General features: G+C 38.9%; 1 protein-coding gene across 2 annotated transcripts in view; it reads right to left on the bottom strand.

Annotated features, from left to right (window-relative positions):
* Nucleotides 1-14,960, bottom strand: part of LOC149227767 (uncharacterized) — a 104,330-nt gene that overhangs the window by 27,245 nt on the left and 62,125 nt on the right. Inside the window, exons 3-4 of one of the 2 annotated variants that reach the window (XM_089377920.1) lie at nucleotides 6,360-6,544; nucleotides 5,421-6,235 (exon numbers count right to left, since the gene is read on the bottom strand). In XM_089377920.1, coding sequence (XP_089234046.1) covers nucleotides 5,421-6,235; nucleotides 6,360-6,544 — 1,000 coding nt within the window. The remainder of the gene's footprint in view (nucleotides 1-5,420; nucleotides 6,236-6,359; nucleotides 6,545-14,960) is intronic. The other variant, XM_089377921.1, reaches the window with a different exon arrangement.

Here is a 14,960-nt window from a genome sequence, read left to right on the forward strand (position 1 = left end):
TTGGTGGACTGATTCCTTGCTGAAATCGCTACACTGAATTTTTGAATTCACCTAGCATGTTATTGTATGGTAGGAGATGAATAAGTTTACTTGGACAATAGTAGCAGCATTGTGTTTTGTTTTGGGTTGTTGCTCATGTACAGTGATTGTATTCTAGGTTTCTCACATCCTCTTGGGTGGAGCATGTGTCCCGCAGTTGGAGTCAGCTGTTACCCTTCCTTTTAGCAGGGTTACTATAGCAAAATTCAAATTCAATATAAACACTTTGCTTTGGACACATCTCAGTGGTGGTGACTTGAACTATCACATTTGACAGAGCATAATAGAACTAGCTATAGATAGGTTGATCTATAGTTTGCTGGCAAGATTTACAGCTTTTCTTCATCATCACACAGCAATTGCAAAGGCATATTTGTGGTAAAATGCTCTCAGCTGTCATGGAGATGGAATCATTTGAGAATGAAGAGGTGAGAGTGGATGACCTATTTAGTTTCCACTTGGATTGTACAGTGTGGGTTGGAACTTTCACCATTTTAATGTACAATTTGAGCGGTAACAATTAAAATTCATAAATTCCAGAGTTCTACCAGGTTTCCGAGATGTGGGAGCGAGGAAACACACATATGGGGGATGTGTGGAGACACCCTCCAAATTTAGGAAAATTCATGGGGGATGTGAGAGTCCCTAGCATAGGGGACCCCTGTCTCTATAACTATAATAGTATAATTAAAAATAAAAAGATAACCAAAAAGAAAGCCAACATAACAATTCATCCCATGTCAATTCATTGTTGTGCAATGGATTTTTTGCTAGCATAGTTTTTTTTAACTTTTTTTAATGTGTCTTTTCTAATTTTGGGGGCTTTCTGGACAAAAGTCATAGGAGAATGCCCAAATACCCTACTTTTTGAGGGGGGTGCCCAAAAGGCCTCCAACCTTGCGGGACACATCCCTATGGAACACCGATAAATTCTCCTGCAACTCGAGAGTGGATGTACCCCCAAGAATCCATGAGTGAAGGAAACTATTAAGAAAGTGCAAGGTAAGTTGGTAACTTAACCATTGCAATCATCACATTCTCGTATCCATCTATTAGTATATTAGATGACGACAAATGTGCCAATAAATAAGCATGGCAAATATGCAGTCAGTGTGAGACAAGAATCATTCATGAGGGGCCCTGGTGATATTGATGTGAGATAGGAAAACTCTCATTCACTACCATGTAAACTCACCTAGTTGAAATCATAGTCTTAAAAACTGGAACCGGTAACCGTCCCAGTCCACATATCAGACCAGTTTTTGAACTGGAACCGGAAACCGGACTCTGGTCAGGTCTCAATGAACTGGCTTTTAAAAAAATACATGAAATAAAAACTTTTAATGAAAAAAATATTTTAAGATTTAAAACCACGATTCTAAACCGTTAAAGAGACAAAATATGCACAGTTTGCTCATCTATATACCATGTAAGGTTGAATATATCTAAATGGCACCGAGTGCAATACATATCAATAACAAAATACATAATCAATGAGGCTCTAAATGGCTCCAAGCTCACAATGGAGCTCACAAAAACAAAATGAGATGTCTAAGGCAAATGAGAGGTGAGGAATGATTTTATAGGCTTGGAGGGGCTGTTTTTCGAGTGCAACAGACCCTAGTTTCCCAAAAAACCACTCAAAGCCACCCTACACAGCTCGGTGTGGGTCCGCAGCCGCACACGAGCGAGTTGTCAATGACCCGGCCAAATTATGACAGAACCAGCCAATTCATGCTGGTTTGGAACCAAACCAGCCAGCTCATGGCCGGTTTGGTACCAAACCGGGGACATTGGCCATGTTGACCTCCAAGCCTAACGAACCAACAGGTTTGACCGTGTAGTTGTTCAACCCAGTTGAGTTTTAAAATCATGGTTGTAATCATACAATATCTTTGGTGAATGGTGTTAGTTTTTGTAGCATCATATGGTGTTCTAGTCTCGACAATGGTCTGAGAGGCTAAGAAACACTAGGACTCCAAAACCCAGAAAAAGTTTCAAGGAAATCCACCTAGAAATGCCTTAATTAAGTTAATTAATCAGTAATTAAAGTTTTCCTAAGTCTAACTTAGGGAAAATAATTAATTAACAACAATTAATTGAGGAAGTTGAGATTTCTCTAGAAGCTCACACAGATCGACTAGGAAATTATCTCAGCCATTGATTGAGTTTTAGTCTTAGTCGTTGCAGTCCCAACTAGAGATTATAAGAGGAGGTCGATCGGGTTGATGGAGAACACACTTGGAGAGCGAGTTTCCTTGGGCAGTGAGATTTTCTAGAGAGCAACATTCTGTCAGAAGAGTTTGAGCCAGAGAGGGAACACAGAGACAGAGAGGGGCAGAGACAGTGAGTCTGGAGGAAGCCTTCCAGTTCCGGAGAGTCAGCTACAGGAGGGTCAAGTTTCCTTAGTGACGCTACGCACGGCCTGTGCAGAAACTTCAGAGGCAGAGTTCAATTTGGCAAGTCAGAGGGTCAATTCAGTTGTTGGAGGCCGAGAGAATTTATGAAAGGGGCCAGCGAGTCATTCTCAAAGGCTGAGTTGGGAAGACGGCTTGATTAGTTGCAATTCCAGGCAGAGCATACAAGAGCCTCAAGTGTGACGCAGGGGTTTTGTGGAGCCCAGTGTTTGCCAGTTTTGTAGCTGGATCAGTGTCGGGTTAGACAATATTTGTCTCACTAATTTTTGTGGCTCGTTTCTCCTGTAGAGGATTGCCTATTTTCGGCATCCAGTGGTACTCAGAATTTCTCATTGTTGCTTAATAATAAAAACCCTCTGCTCCTGCACCAGTTTTTCCCACAATGGGTTTTTCCAGGGACTTTTTTCCAAAAATAATTGTGTCGATTTTTGTGTGTGTGTCAGTGCTTTCTCAGTTTCCAGTTTATCTTCTGCAATATTTATTTTGGTAAAGAAATTGCAGTGTAAGTGTTTTGTTATTTTGCCGCAAACAAAATAAATTGTTAATTAATTTATCAGTTAGGAGAGATAGTTCTAGTTGTTGCTTTTTCAAGGAATTTTCACAAATGGAATGTCACATGCTGATCCAAGTTGCTGACTTCTAAAAAAAAGGTAAATGGCAGGGAAAGGAGAAAATAAAGTAAAAGTCCCTTGTGTTTCTATGTAAACTTTTGCAGCTTCAGTGCTCAGAAATGATCATATATGGCCATACATTACCACAAGAAAGAGAAGTAAAAGAAAACATGGTTAATCTTCATAAGAATTTAAAAACAAAGGCAATAGCAAACCTTCCCAAAACTGGAATAAGAGATAGAAATTGTGCCTAATCCAAACATGTCATGATGTTGTCTACTGACCACAATTATTGATGTACTTGGTGCCATCATTATGACAGCATCTTTGGTAATTGAAGATATTATTGTTGGGCCATTTATGTTTTTTTTGCAAGGAAAACCTTGCAGGGAAACTCATGGGATGCTTCCCCACATTCGTGGTTGAATGTTCCTAGTAAACCTATCAATGTAGAGTAGTGTACCTAGCCCAAGAGGATTCAAACCAAGCACCCACTAGGACAAAACTAGCCAAATACCTAACGACATTGATGACAACCAGTTGATCCAACCCCTTGGGATACAAGAATTGATGTATATGTATTATACAATGAGACATCATTAGAGTTCAAGGGACCACTTACGTGGCAGTTGTTACTTGGAATAATCACCTATGTAGTTCCTTGTGCCTTAGAATGGGCTTGTATATGAGGTTCTATTTATCCCACATTCATTACACCAAGAGAAGTGAGGTGTTCTACAGCCCCCCGTGGATGAGATGTGAAATGTAACATAATACTAATAAAACTAAAAATGAAAGAAAAGTTGAATTCCACAAGTGAAAATGAAAAATTAAGAAAAAACTTACCATAGTAATAATAATAAACCAGCATAGATCCAACTTAATGTGGATATTTTAAGCACAGAAAAGTTTGCACCTCAATTTCTTTTTGACCCCTTTCAGCGATTAATAGATCTGGGGTAAGATCGATCTACACTGATTAAGGGAAATGGTCTTCTCACTATCAAAGGCTACATATTGAGAAGGTCCAGAGGTATTTATCAATTAACTCGTTGTGGGGTTCTTGTAGACATTGACACTTGAGTCTAAGAGGCTTATCGTAACAGTACTTAGAGATGATAAAGTAATCCATCTTCATGGTCTCTTGTTCATTCTCTTGGCTTGCTTAGGTTTTATGGTGCATGCTCATAGGAAATTAGACAATTAATTATCAAGGTTTGTGCTCTTCATTTTCCAACAATCCCCTTGGAACAAGAAATATTACATGCCCTAATCTCAATTTCACATATTCAATAAATGCCCTATAACCTTGAGTCTGCACTAGTAAAATGCTTGGCCTATATAGTCCAACATGCTGGTAGCATACATTGAAATGCCCGAATAGGGCACCACAACCCATAAGACATGACAGTGAAAACATAAGACTGAAGAATACATTCATCATAAGAAAAAAATGTTCATATAGGATATACTGAAATAAAATAGAAAAGCCTTGAAGATATGATGTATAATGTTAATCCCCACCAATAACATTAATCTTACTCTCGAACAAATTGAGATTAGAAGGCATCTAGGACCACTAAATGAGAGGGCAAACAGTAAATAGCAATGCAGACTAATCAACTGAGCTGCCATTTGTATACCAGCAATGGGTAAGAATTGGGATGAGCAAAACCCCCCAAATATGCTGGATCCAAACTAAATCTTTAGCAACAAAATGACACAATCTCCATTCGACATATAGTGCATTCCATGTCAAAATTCATATAGTGCAAGTAGATTAGATTGTCCCATATATTGGGTAAAGGCAAAAGGCCTCAACTCAAAATATTGTAGTTATAAATAGCCCATTCAACAGAAAAATAAAAACAATATATTGTGTCCGCCATAAGCATTCCCCAGTTTGACTAAGGTTAAAAGATGTGGCTTAGTACATATAAATAACAAAAGAAAGAGTTGTAAGCATTGCAGAAGAAATTATGAAGAAATTACAACCCCAATATACTAATCAACTCAGCTACCTACTCTAAGGAAACAGAATATGGACAATATTTGATTAGGCTAAAGAAAGATAAGTCATCACAAAAATATGTGATAGGGTCGAAATAACTACATCTACAAGGCCACTGAGCAAAAATTTATCACATCATATTGCATCTACATTCTTTGCCCCTATAATAGCTATATCCAAAAATAAACCCCCATGAAAAATCTTTTTCCAACCTTCCAGGCCAGGGGCAGAGGTAAATTTAAACTAACTAAATCCATGTTCCCCAAGCATGTACAAAAAGTGCACATTTAACATACATAGATATATTCATACGAAATGTAAGAAATAATTCAGTGATGTTACCACATCAGATTTCTGCTTTGACTTTGATGATTTATTTATTTCCTCTCCATCCACTTCACTGACCCCCTTCTGTCCAGGTGTGCCTCCATTCTGGTATTCAAATGCATCCGTTGATCCGTTAACTGATTTAACAGGCTCTAGCTCATCAATTTCCTTCGCCTGAGACTTTCTGGAATTCTTAGTGTCTACTAATGATTTGTCAATATCCTCTGTTGAATCCTTTAAGCTGTTTTTGCTTGTATCTTCATTAGTCTCATGCGAACCAGAAGAATGCAGTTTCTTCTTTGATGCTTTCTTTTCCTTCTTTGTTTCCTTGGCACTGTCCTGTTTGTCATTATCTTCAGAATCCTCATCCACAGGATTCTTCTTCTTCCTTTTCTTCTCCTTTCGCAGTTCTAGTGAACTTTGCAAAAATTCATCAACATCCAAGATATTTTCTGATTTTCGTGAAGCTTTGCTGGGATTTGCATTGTCTTTTGTTGAGCTTCTATTTCCTTTATCGGCACTTATCTTTTGCACATCATTATCTTCAGAATCCTTGCCCTCAGAACTCTCTTTCTTCTTCTTCTTCTTCTTTATCTTCTCTTTAGTCCCTTCCAGTGATTCCTGCAAAGACTCCTCAACTTTCAAGATAACACTAGTTGGGACTCCAGATTCTTTTTCCTCGGTTATCCTCTTGGTATTTGGATCAATTTCCTTCCTAGTCCCTTTATGCGTCTTCTTTTTCTGAACTTGCATGGATTTATCCTGGGCATCAGAAGAGTCATCACTTGTATCACTCCGACCAATCCCCTGTTCTGAAGCACCTGTGTTTACTGTCTAACACCCAATAAGTATACTTTCCAGATGCTTATATAAAAATTTCCTGTTGGCAATCACAATATTATCCCAACATGTTAAATAAAGTAAATGTAAAAGAATTGTTGTGATTGCTCTAACCTGATTCAGTCAAGGTTCCAGAAGTTGAATTGACCACCTTTTCAGACTTTGTGCTCCCATTCTTTCCTGGAATCTCTTGCTCTTCGAATTTCATGCTGCTATTCTGGTTCACACGACGTTTTGACAAGGGATCACTTCCTTGCTCCATATTTCTATCTTTTACTTTAAATCTCACAGAATTTTCACTGCAAAGAGGCAGAACCCAGTGTTAACGTTAGTAGGCTGTAAACAATACAAAGCCGCATTCACATGCAACAACCAAAGACCACCATCCCAAACAGGCACTTTCCCATTGTTATTTATAAATTATATCAATCAAGAAATGGATGCAAGTTCCAGAAAGAAAGATAGCTTTCATCATAGTAGCAGAATCTGTCCTAACTCTTTTGTGTTTATTAACCATGAAAACCAGATGACTACATGATGCATTATTTGTGCTGCTAATCAAAACAAGGGCTCCTTCAAATTAACCAAAAAAGTAAGCAATACTCTTAGCAAATCCAAAGTTACTGGCTGTGGTTGCCAGTATTGAAGATAGAACTTGGGTCTTTGCAAATGGCTCGTACTTCAACTCCCCCGGGTTATACCTTCACTTTGGATGCAAAGATTTGTCCCTGATAAGGAAGACTTCACTGCACCTCTGGTCTGGATCTGAATGTACTCACTGACACAATAATTCTAGGGCGAGGAGACTCTAGCGCATCGACAATGCCCTCAGCCATTTTGAAAAAGCCTCGGAAGCAACAACAAAAAGCCAGGTATATCTCCTACCGCCATATTTGTGTTTATATGATTACCTCGAAACTGTTTCCAGAGTCTATTGATAATTATTATCAGGATGAACTCTAGAAGCAAACCCTGGATTACAAGCACATTCCCTTCCGCTGCCAAAGATGCCATGAGTATGGCCATCTTTACAAAAACTGACCTCTTCTTGCCACTAACTCCAACCCTGACCCTGTTCCTTCCACTGATGCAGATTGCTTCACAAAGCCAGGAGGCAAATGCAAGGGTTCCAAAAACCCTCCCTGCAACTGACTCACTCAAGGAAGCAACCGCCTATAAACAACTGTTTTGACACTCTCTCCACCATGGAAAACCAGGATCCATCATCGTCTCTGAAAGTTGAGAGGCCTAATTCTGATCTGCTACAACTCACCTCTATCAATCCGCTCTCTTCCTCCTCCGCACCCTAGAACTCCCCTCCCCATAATCAATCTAACACAAAAAGTGGCATTGATCCCTCTACGGATCATAATAAGATATGGATCTGGATTCTCTCGACCTCCCAGAGATTGCTAAAGCCTGGATTGACAATAACCTAGGCACCCTCTCAAAACACTGGGTCAAGGTCCTTGACAGAGCCTACCTCAAATCCCACCAATCAGCTCCAAAATCTTCAATGGGCCAACCCAACACAAGAATGCTAAGAGTCCAATCCCAACCCATGAAGGAAACTACAAAACCCCACATGGTAGAAAGAAAAAAGGAAGAAAAAGTAAACAACAAAACTTGGAAGAATTGGGAGATATCCTAGTTATTTCAGGACGAGTTGATCTCAGAGGTTTACTATACCACCAACACACCCTCGACATGAAGATCATCTCTTGTGACATCAGAGGCCTCAATTAAGACAAATAGAGGCTCCTTAAGGAAAAATGGCACTTTGAACATCCCACCTTCATGATGATTCAGGAAACAAAATCTTAAAATGATGCAATCAATAAAATAACTAATAAATGGGGTAGCAACTGTAAGTCAATAGCACTAGATGCTTAGAAACAATTTGGTGGCCTAAATATGTTTGCTACATACTGAATCCTCACTATTCAATTCCAACTCAATAGCTTGGCTAAGACATGTTACCTATCAAATGCTTCTAGACCACCCCTGCCCAAGGACAAACCCCTCTTACCCCATGCAATTACCCACACTCGTAATCTGCTCTCACCGTCTCCTTGGGTTTAAGGCAGAGATTTCAACCTAATAAAATCCCTAGAAGAAAAGAAAGGTAGTATCAAAAGACTTGAAGTTGATTTTATTTTGTTTCAAGAAACCATGGCAATCTCTAGCCTAGTTGACCTGGACACTATAAATGGTACCTTTACTTGGAAAAATCGAAGAGGAGACTCCCAACAAGTGGCGTCAAAGCTATATCGCTTCCTTGTATCAAAATCAATCATGATCTTGGACATTTTATTGGAAGCCTCCATTCTTCCTAGCCATGGCTCTAATCACTGGCCTATATGCCTTGACATTGATATCAAAACTTGTCCCAGGAATAGACCTTTCCGTCTAGAAAAACTTTGGTTCCAACATCCTAACTTCCAAACCAACACAAGTACCTAGTGGGAAGAACAAGAAAATCTGGAAGGCACGACAAGGCACAAACATCAACAAAAACTCAAGTACATCAAATCGCAACTAAAGGGCTGGAGCAAAGCAAAATTTGGCATGCTAGATAAGCAAAGACTAGAAGGGCAGATGGAAAATATACAAAAGGAAGCCATCCTCCATAGCAGATCGGACCAACTAATCAAAGAAGAGGCTACCCACTCTTACCTAACTAGAGGAACGTCGGAAGTAAGAATAATTATTATGGCAACAAAAAACAATGGTATGATGGCTTAGAGAAGGAGAAAAGAACACGTCATTCTTCCACAAAACTATGTTACAACATCATCACCATAACCACATTTCTTCCCTTAAAAATCAAGGAGTCAAATTGCAAGATCATCAAGATCTAGCACAAGAACTAAATCGATACTATCATTATCTCCTAACAAAACCCATTCCCAATAGACAACAAGCAATCCAACAAATATTCAAGCATATCCCATCCTTGGTAACACGAGAACAAAACGAGGCTCTTCTCATGGAAACATCATTTGAAGAAGTGGAAGCAACAATCAAAGCGATACCCATGTAACAAAGCTCCTAGACCAGCCGAGTTCACAACAAAAAATTTTCAAAATTGTTGTTATATAGTGGGACAAGATGTTTGGTAGGCACTGGGCAGTGAAAGAATCTAGGCAATCAAAATCTACTCTAAAAGCCCTAGATGCCACCTTCCTTATGTTGGTGCCAAAGAAAGACAAGGTGGAGGATCCAAATGGATACAGACCCATTACCTTATGCAACGCCATATGCAAACTTCAAAGTTATAACCAAAATCATAGCCAACCGACTTAACCCTCTCCTTCCACAACTCAACTCACTGAAGCAAAAAAGCTATGTCGAATGGCGCCAAATACTAGACGACATCATGGTTGCACATGAAATTATTCATTGATTGAATGACTTCTAAGAAACCTAGCATGTTGCACAAATTAGACATCTCAAAAGCCTTCCATAAGCTCAACTGGAAGTACCTCCTCAGCATTCTCACAGCCTTTGGTTTTGACCAAGAATGAATTGAATGGATTAATAGCCTGATATCATCAACATTCTTCTCCATCCTTGTAAATGGCTCCCCTACCAATCCATTCACAACCTCTTGAGGTATTCGTCAAGGAGACCCCCTTTCACCTTTCTTGTTCATATTGGCAGTAGAAGGGCTAGGAGTAGCCCTCAAAGCGGCAACAGCGGAGAATAAAATCAAGGGACTTCAACTATTTGGGGCGGATCTCCCACTAACTCATCAACAACTTGCAGATGATAACAAGGGCATGGGAAGCCCAACCATCCAAGAGGAATGAAGCTTCACACAAATTCTGGACAAAATTTTGGACAAATTCTCCCAAGCTTTAGGCATGGAGATCAACAAAACCAAATCCCAAGTATTCTTTTTCAATACTCCTCTTTCTATCCAAAGACACATAGCTAGAAGCCCCAGATTCCAAACAAGTAAACTCCCCTCAAAATACTTGGGCACTCTTCTTGCTAATAGTCAAACGGAGCCTATGGGAACCAAGCTCAATAATAAGTTTGGCAAGTTGGGCGTTCTGCTCTCTCAATATAGCAAGGCACCTAGTCCTTCTTAAAGCAACCCTTCAAGCCCTCCCTATCTATCTTTGCTCTACCCTCGTGGCTCCAACCTCAATCCTAAATGAAATATGCTCTTTCCTCTGGGGAGGAGACAACTTGGAGAAAAAATGGTCATTACTTGCATGGGACAAACTTTGTTTACCAAAACTAAAGGGTAGATTGGGATTGCAGATCCCACAACCATGGCAAAAGTCCTAGGAGCTAAAACATGGTGGAGATGGATCCAAGGTGGCTTAGATCTATGGAAACTCTTTTCGCTCGCAAAATACACCCCTCCCCAGCATCTCCTGTGAATGCACTTTCCCCAGTTAGGGTCATCCATTGGGAGTCTAGCCAAAAAAGGAATGCACCTAATCCAGCAGCACTACTTTTGGGAAGTCAGGGATGGGCATTGCTCTATTCTAGGAAGATTCATGCCAATAGCTCCACACGTTTAGAGATCAAGAGAACCTAGACAACCTCCACCTACAAATGACAACTCCATGTGACCAATTCCGTGACAATATTGGCATTCTTTATCAATATTCCTAACTTCTTCATGAAATCTTGAACTCACAAACTAAGTTGGCTTGGAGTAATCTAAGAATGAAAATTTTTGCCTTTGTCATATATTAAGTCGTGTCAATCTTTGTTGAATATCAATTCTTCCCAAGGTCTAACAACCATCTTGGAAAGATCATTTTGAAAACCTTGATGTTTTTCTTTTGTGTTTTCAAATTCATGTGTTTTCGTTGCTTCTGTCATTCTAGCTACTTCTTATTACTCAACCTCTATGACTTTCCTTCACTAATGAACTATATGACTCTATATCATCCATATCTTGTGTTGCCTTTCTATCCACATTAGGTCATTTGTATCACAAGTAGCATCAAACATCTACATCAAGTCTCTTGTGCCACAAGTTGCATCAACCTTTTGCATGAGATCAAAAGTAGAATTAGTCTTTTGTATTAGATCCTCTATTTCACAAATTGCATTAACGTTTTGTATGAGGTCATTTGCAGCATATGGTGCATCAACCATGTCATCAATTTGTTTGTCCTTAAGTTAATTTCATCTCAAGTGCTTCAATCGATTGATTCGTCATATCTATTTTCTTTGAAGATCAATAAGCTAATTATGCTATTCATGTTTGTAGTCTTGCAAATCCTTAACTTCTTAAGAGACATTTTGCAAACACTTTCTCGCTTTACCCATTTGTTATTTTGCTCACAATCACTTGTCACACTCTCTTGCACATGTTTCTTTTATATTACGGTCACCTAATTTTATGCCACTTCAAGGTGTCGAGCACTACCAATCATGCCCCCCAAAGTGATATTTTACAATGATTTGATTTTGATGACTCATTGTACCTTTTTATTCAAATTCAAGTCAATCCACTACTTGAAAATTTCCACAATTGACTTTGAAAGGGTTTGGAAATTTACCTTTGTACAATTTAATATTCAAATGCAATGATTTATCCTTAAATTTAATAATTCAATGATCAATTTAATGCTTCAAAAAACTAGAGGAACAAACAAATTTTGCTCTCATAACATGCTTTTTCATTACATGTTGCAATCCACCATTATTCTTCTTTCGATAATCCACCATCATCCTTCATGAGTACATGAGCATTTAATTTGTGTGCTTGTTTTGTTTACCAAAGTAAAATTGAATGTCGAAAGACTAGACATGAAGCAAAATTAGAAAAGGAACTAAGCACAATCAAACACAACTACAAATGTCCTTAGGACCCCTTATTCCATTTCGAGGTGGTCTGGGACATGTGAGCCAAAAAAAATGTATTTTATTATGAATATCTTTCATATGGGAACATTACAAATGGAAGCCTTCAATGGCATTCACTACTCATCTTTTCCAATGATAAGCCTTATACCTTCACAACAATTCTCCAAGATCTTTTATAATTATAAATGCTTTAGCCAAACCAGTTTCTCCTAGCTTAATTTACAAAATAATAATTCTAATCACCCTCACTTTTGGCTTGATAAATACCCGAATTTTTTTTCTTTCTTTTCATTTCTTTTTTTTAATTGATAAATTTGCAAACAACTTTGAATATAAAGAATTCTAGTATCAGCTATGTTCTAAATGTCATGAGAAAATGCCTAAATATACCTCATTCGCATCTTGTGTGTGCATGTGCTCTAAGTGGGATCCCCTTGTCTTTGTATAGTTGTGTATGATCATTGAAGATAAGACTTGAGGTGGTAGGCACACTAAGAGGCTCCCGCCATGAGAGAGAATATATGTAACAGAGCAAGTACAGCTTATTGCTTGTGATGCTATGGAAAAGTCAATTCTTCCACTCAAATTCCATTGTCCAATTCCCCCATTGCCCCATGTCACTATAGACACGTGAGCTCCCCTATCTATTCTCCTCAAAATGGTGCTACCAATATCAACAGGGCATGACAATAATCTGCCAAGATCTCATATCATATATTCAATGTATATTTCCTTTGTCCCTAGGCATTAAAGGTTGACAAAGGTTGGAATACAGTATAAAAAATTCCTAAATAATAGTGATTTGAGTAAACTATTATGTTAATGCACAAAATGACCACAACAAGCATGTACAAGATTTAAAAATTAAAACACATTCCACGCCCTAAGATCTATAGTTGGAGAGAGTGAATGCTTATCACAATGAATCCAGCGGTGCACCCTACATTCCTCACGCAGTTTTAATGGATCTCAAACCAAGAACCATGGATCATCTAAGGACATGACCTTATGGCCCAATCTTCAAGCCTGATAACTTCTTTTTCAAATAGAATGGAGCAAGAAACAACTGGGCCAAGGTGCATTATTACATCAAGGGAGATAAGCTCATAGATTTTGTTGTTGATATCATTGCTAAAGAGGCTAAGAATTGTGATTACCTCCAAAGCTTTTAGAATCATCATTCTCTGAAAGGGAGAACTGGATCATGAGCGAACTATTGTGGGAAACACAATGGAATCTGTTAGTTTTTGTAGCATCGGATGGTGTTCTAGTCTTGACAATTGTCAGAGAGACTAAGAAACACTATTACTCCAGAACCCAGAAAACGTTTGAGGTAAATCCACCTAGAAATGCCTTAATTAAGTTAATTAATCAGCAATTAAATTGTTCCTAAGTCTAACATAGGAAAATGATTAATTAACAGCGATTTATTGAGGAAGGTGAGATTTCTCTAGAGACTCACACGGATCGACTAGGAAATGATCTCAACCATTGATTAAGATTTAAGCTTGGCCATTGGAGTCCCAATTGGAGATTATAAGAGGAGGTCGATGGGTAGATGCAGAAATACACTTGAAGTCGAGTGTCCTTGGGCAATTCGATTTTCCAGAGAGCAACATTTTGCCAGAAGAGTTTGAGCCAGAGAGGGGACGGAGAGACAGAGAGGGGCAAAGACAATGAGTTCGGAGAAAGTCTTACAGTTCCAGAGAGTAACTTGAAGAGAGGCAGAAATAGCCACATAGAGGTTGTGCAAGGGCTGTGCAGTAGCCTCTAGAGGGAAATTTGATTCAACTAGAGGAAGGGTTCTTTCAGGTGCTAGTGGCCGAAGGAAATTCCAGAGAGCCAAGCAAGAGGCCTCCAGGCCAGTGCCATTCACTCAATAGCTAATTAGAGGCAATTCTAATCCAACAAGTTTCAAGCCTGCACAGAAGTGACGCAGGGCCTACGCAGAGGTAGTCGGAGAGCGAGTTCGATTGGCTTGATTGAGCAAGGATTGCTTGCGGGGATGAGGAAAATTCCTCACAAAATTTTTGCCAGTATTTTCTCTGTAGGATTGCCAATTTTCGACATCCAGTTGTACTCAGAATTTTCTCTTTGTTTCTTAATAATAAAAACCCTTAGCTATTACATTGGTTTTCCCACATTGGGTTTTTCCAGGGACTTTTGTTCAAAATCAATTGTGTTATATTTTTGTGTTTATGCCAATGTTTTCTCAGTTTCCAGTTTATCTTCGCAGTATTTATTTTGGTGAAAATTGCAATTGTGAATTATTCGTTGTTTGCCATAGAAAATAAACTGCAAAATTAATTTACAGTTAGAAGAATAATTTCCAATTGCTATAATAGATAAAATTTCACATAGCATCAGAGCAAATTTGATCAAACAGGAAGCTCAGAAGCAAAAGGAAGAAATCGTCCAAACTCAGAGGGTGTCTGGCAGCTCGATTTCCAGATTTGCGCAGAAGTTGGCCAAGCAGTTCAAACTGTTGGGCAGAGAGTTCGATTTTTCAAGTGTAAGTGGCAAGAAAATTCACAAAGCCCAGTAGCAGTTCCAGCAGGCAGTAGTGAAGCCAAGAAGTAATTCCGGTGAAGCAAATCAGCATTTTCACTAAGCATATTTTCTTGCATGGGCACAGAGGGTTTTTGTCGCAGTTTACTAGAGCAAGATCCATGTCAAGTGAAAGAGAAAGTGCACACACAAAGGGAGGAATTTCCAAAATTTCCTAAAAGGTTTCCAATTCCAGTTATCTGGAGGAGACCCATATTTTTCCAATTGCGGAAGGTCATGTGAGTATGCCAAACTACCCAATTCGAGTTGCTAGGGTTACAGTTCGTGTGCTAGTTTTTCAGAGAAGGACATTCAGAAAGGTTGAGCAAG

The sequence above is a fragment of the Pinus tabuliformis genome, chromosome J (genome assembly GCF_031772625.1).
Source record: "Pinus tabuliformis cultivar Carrire ecotype Pingquan chromosome J, CPIR1, whole genome shotgun sequence".
NCBI lineage: Eukaryota > Viridiplantae > Streptophyta > Pinopsida > Pinales > Pinaceae > Pinus > Pinus tabuliformis.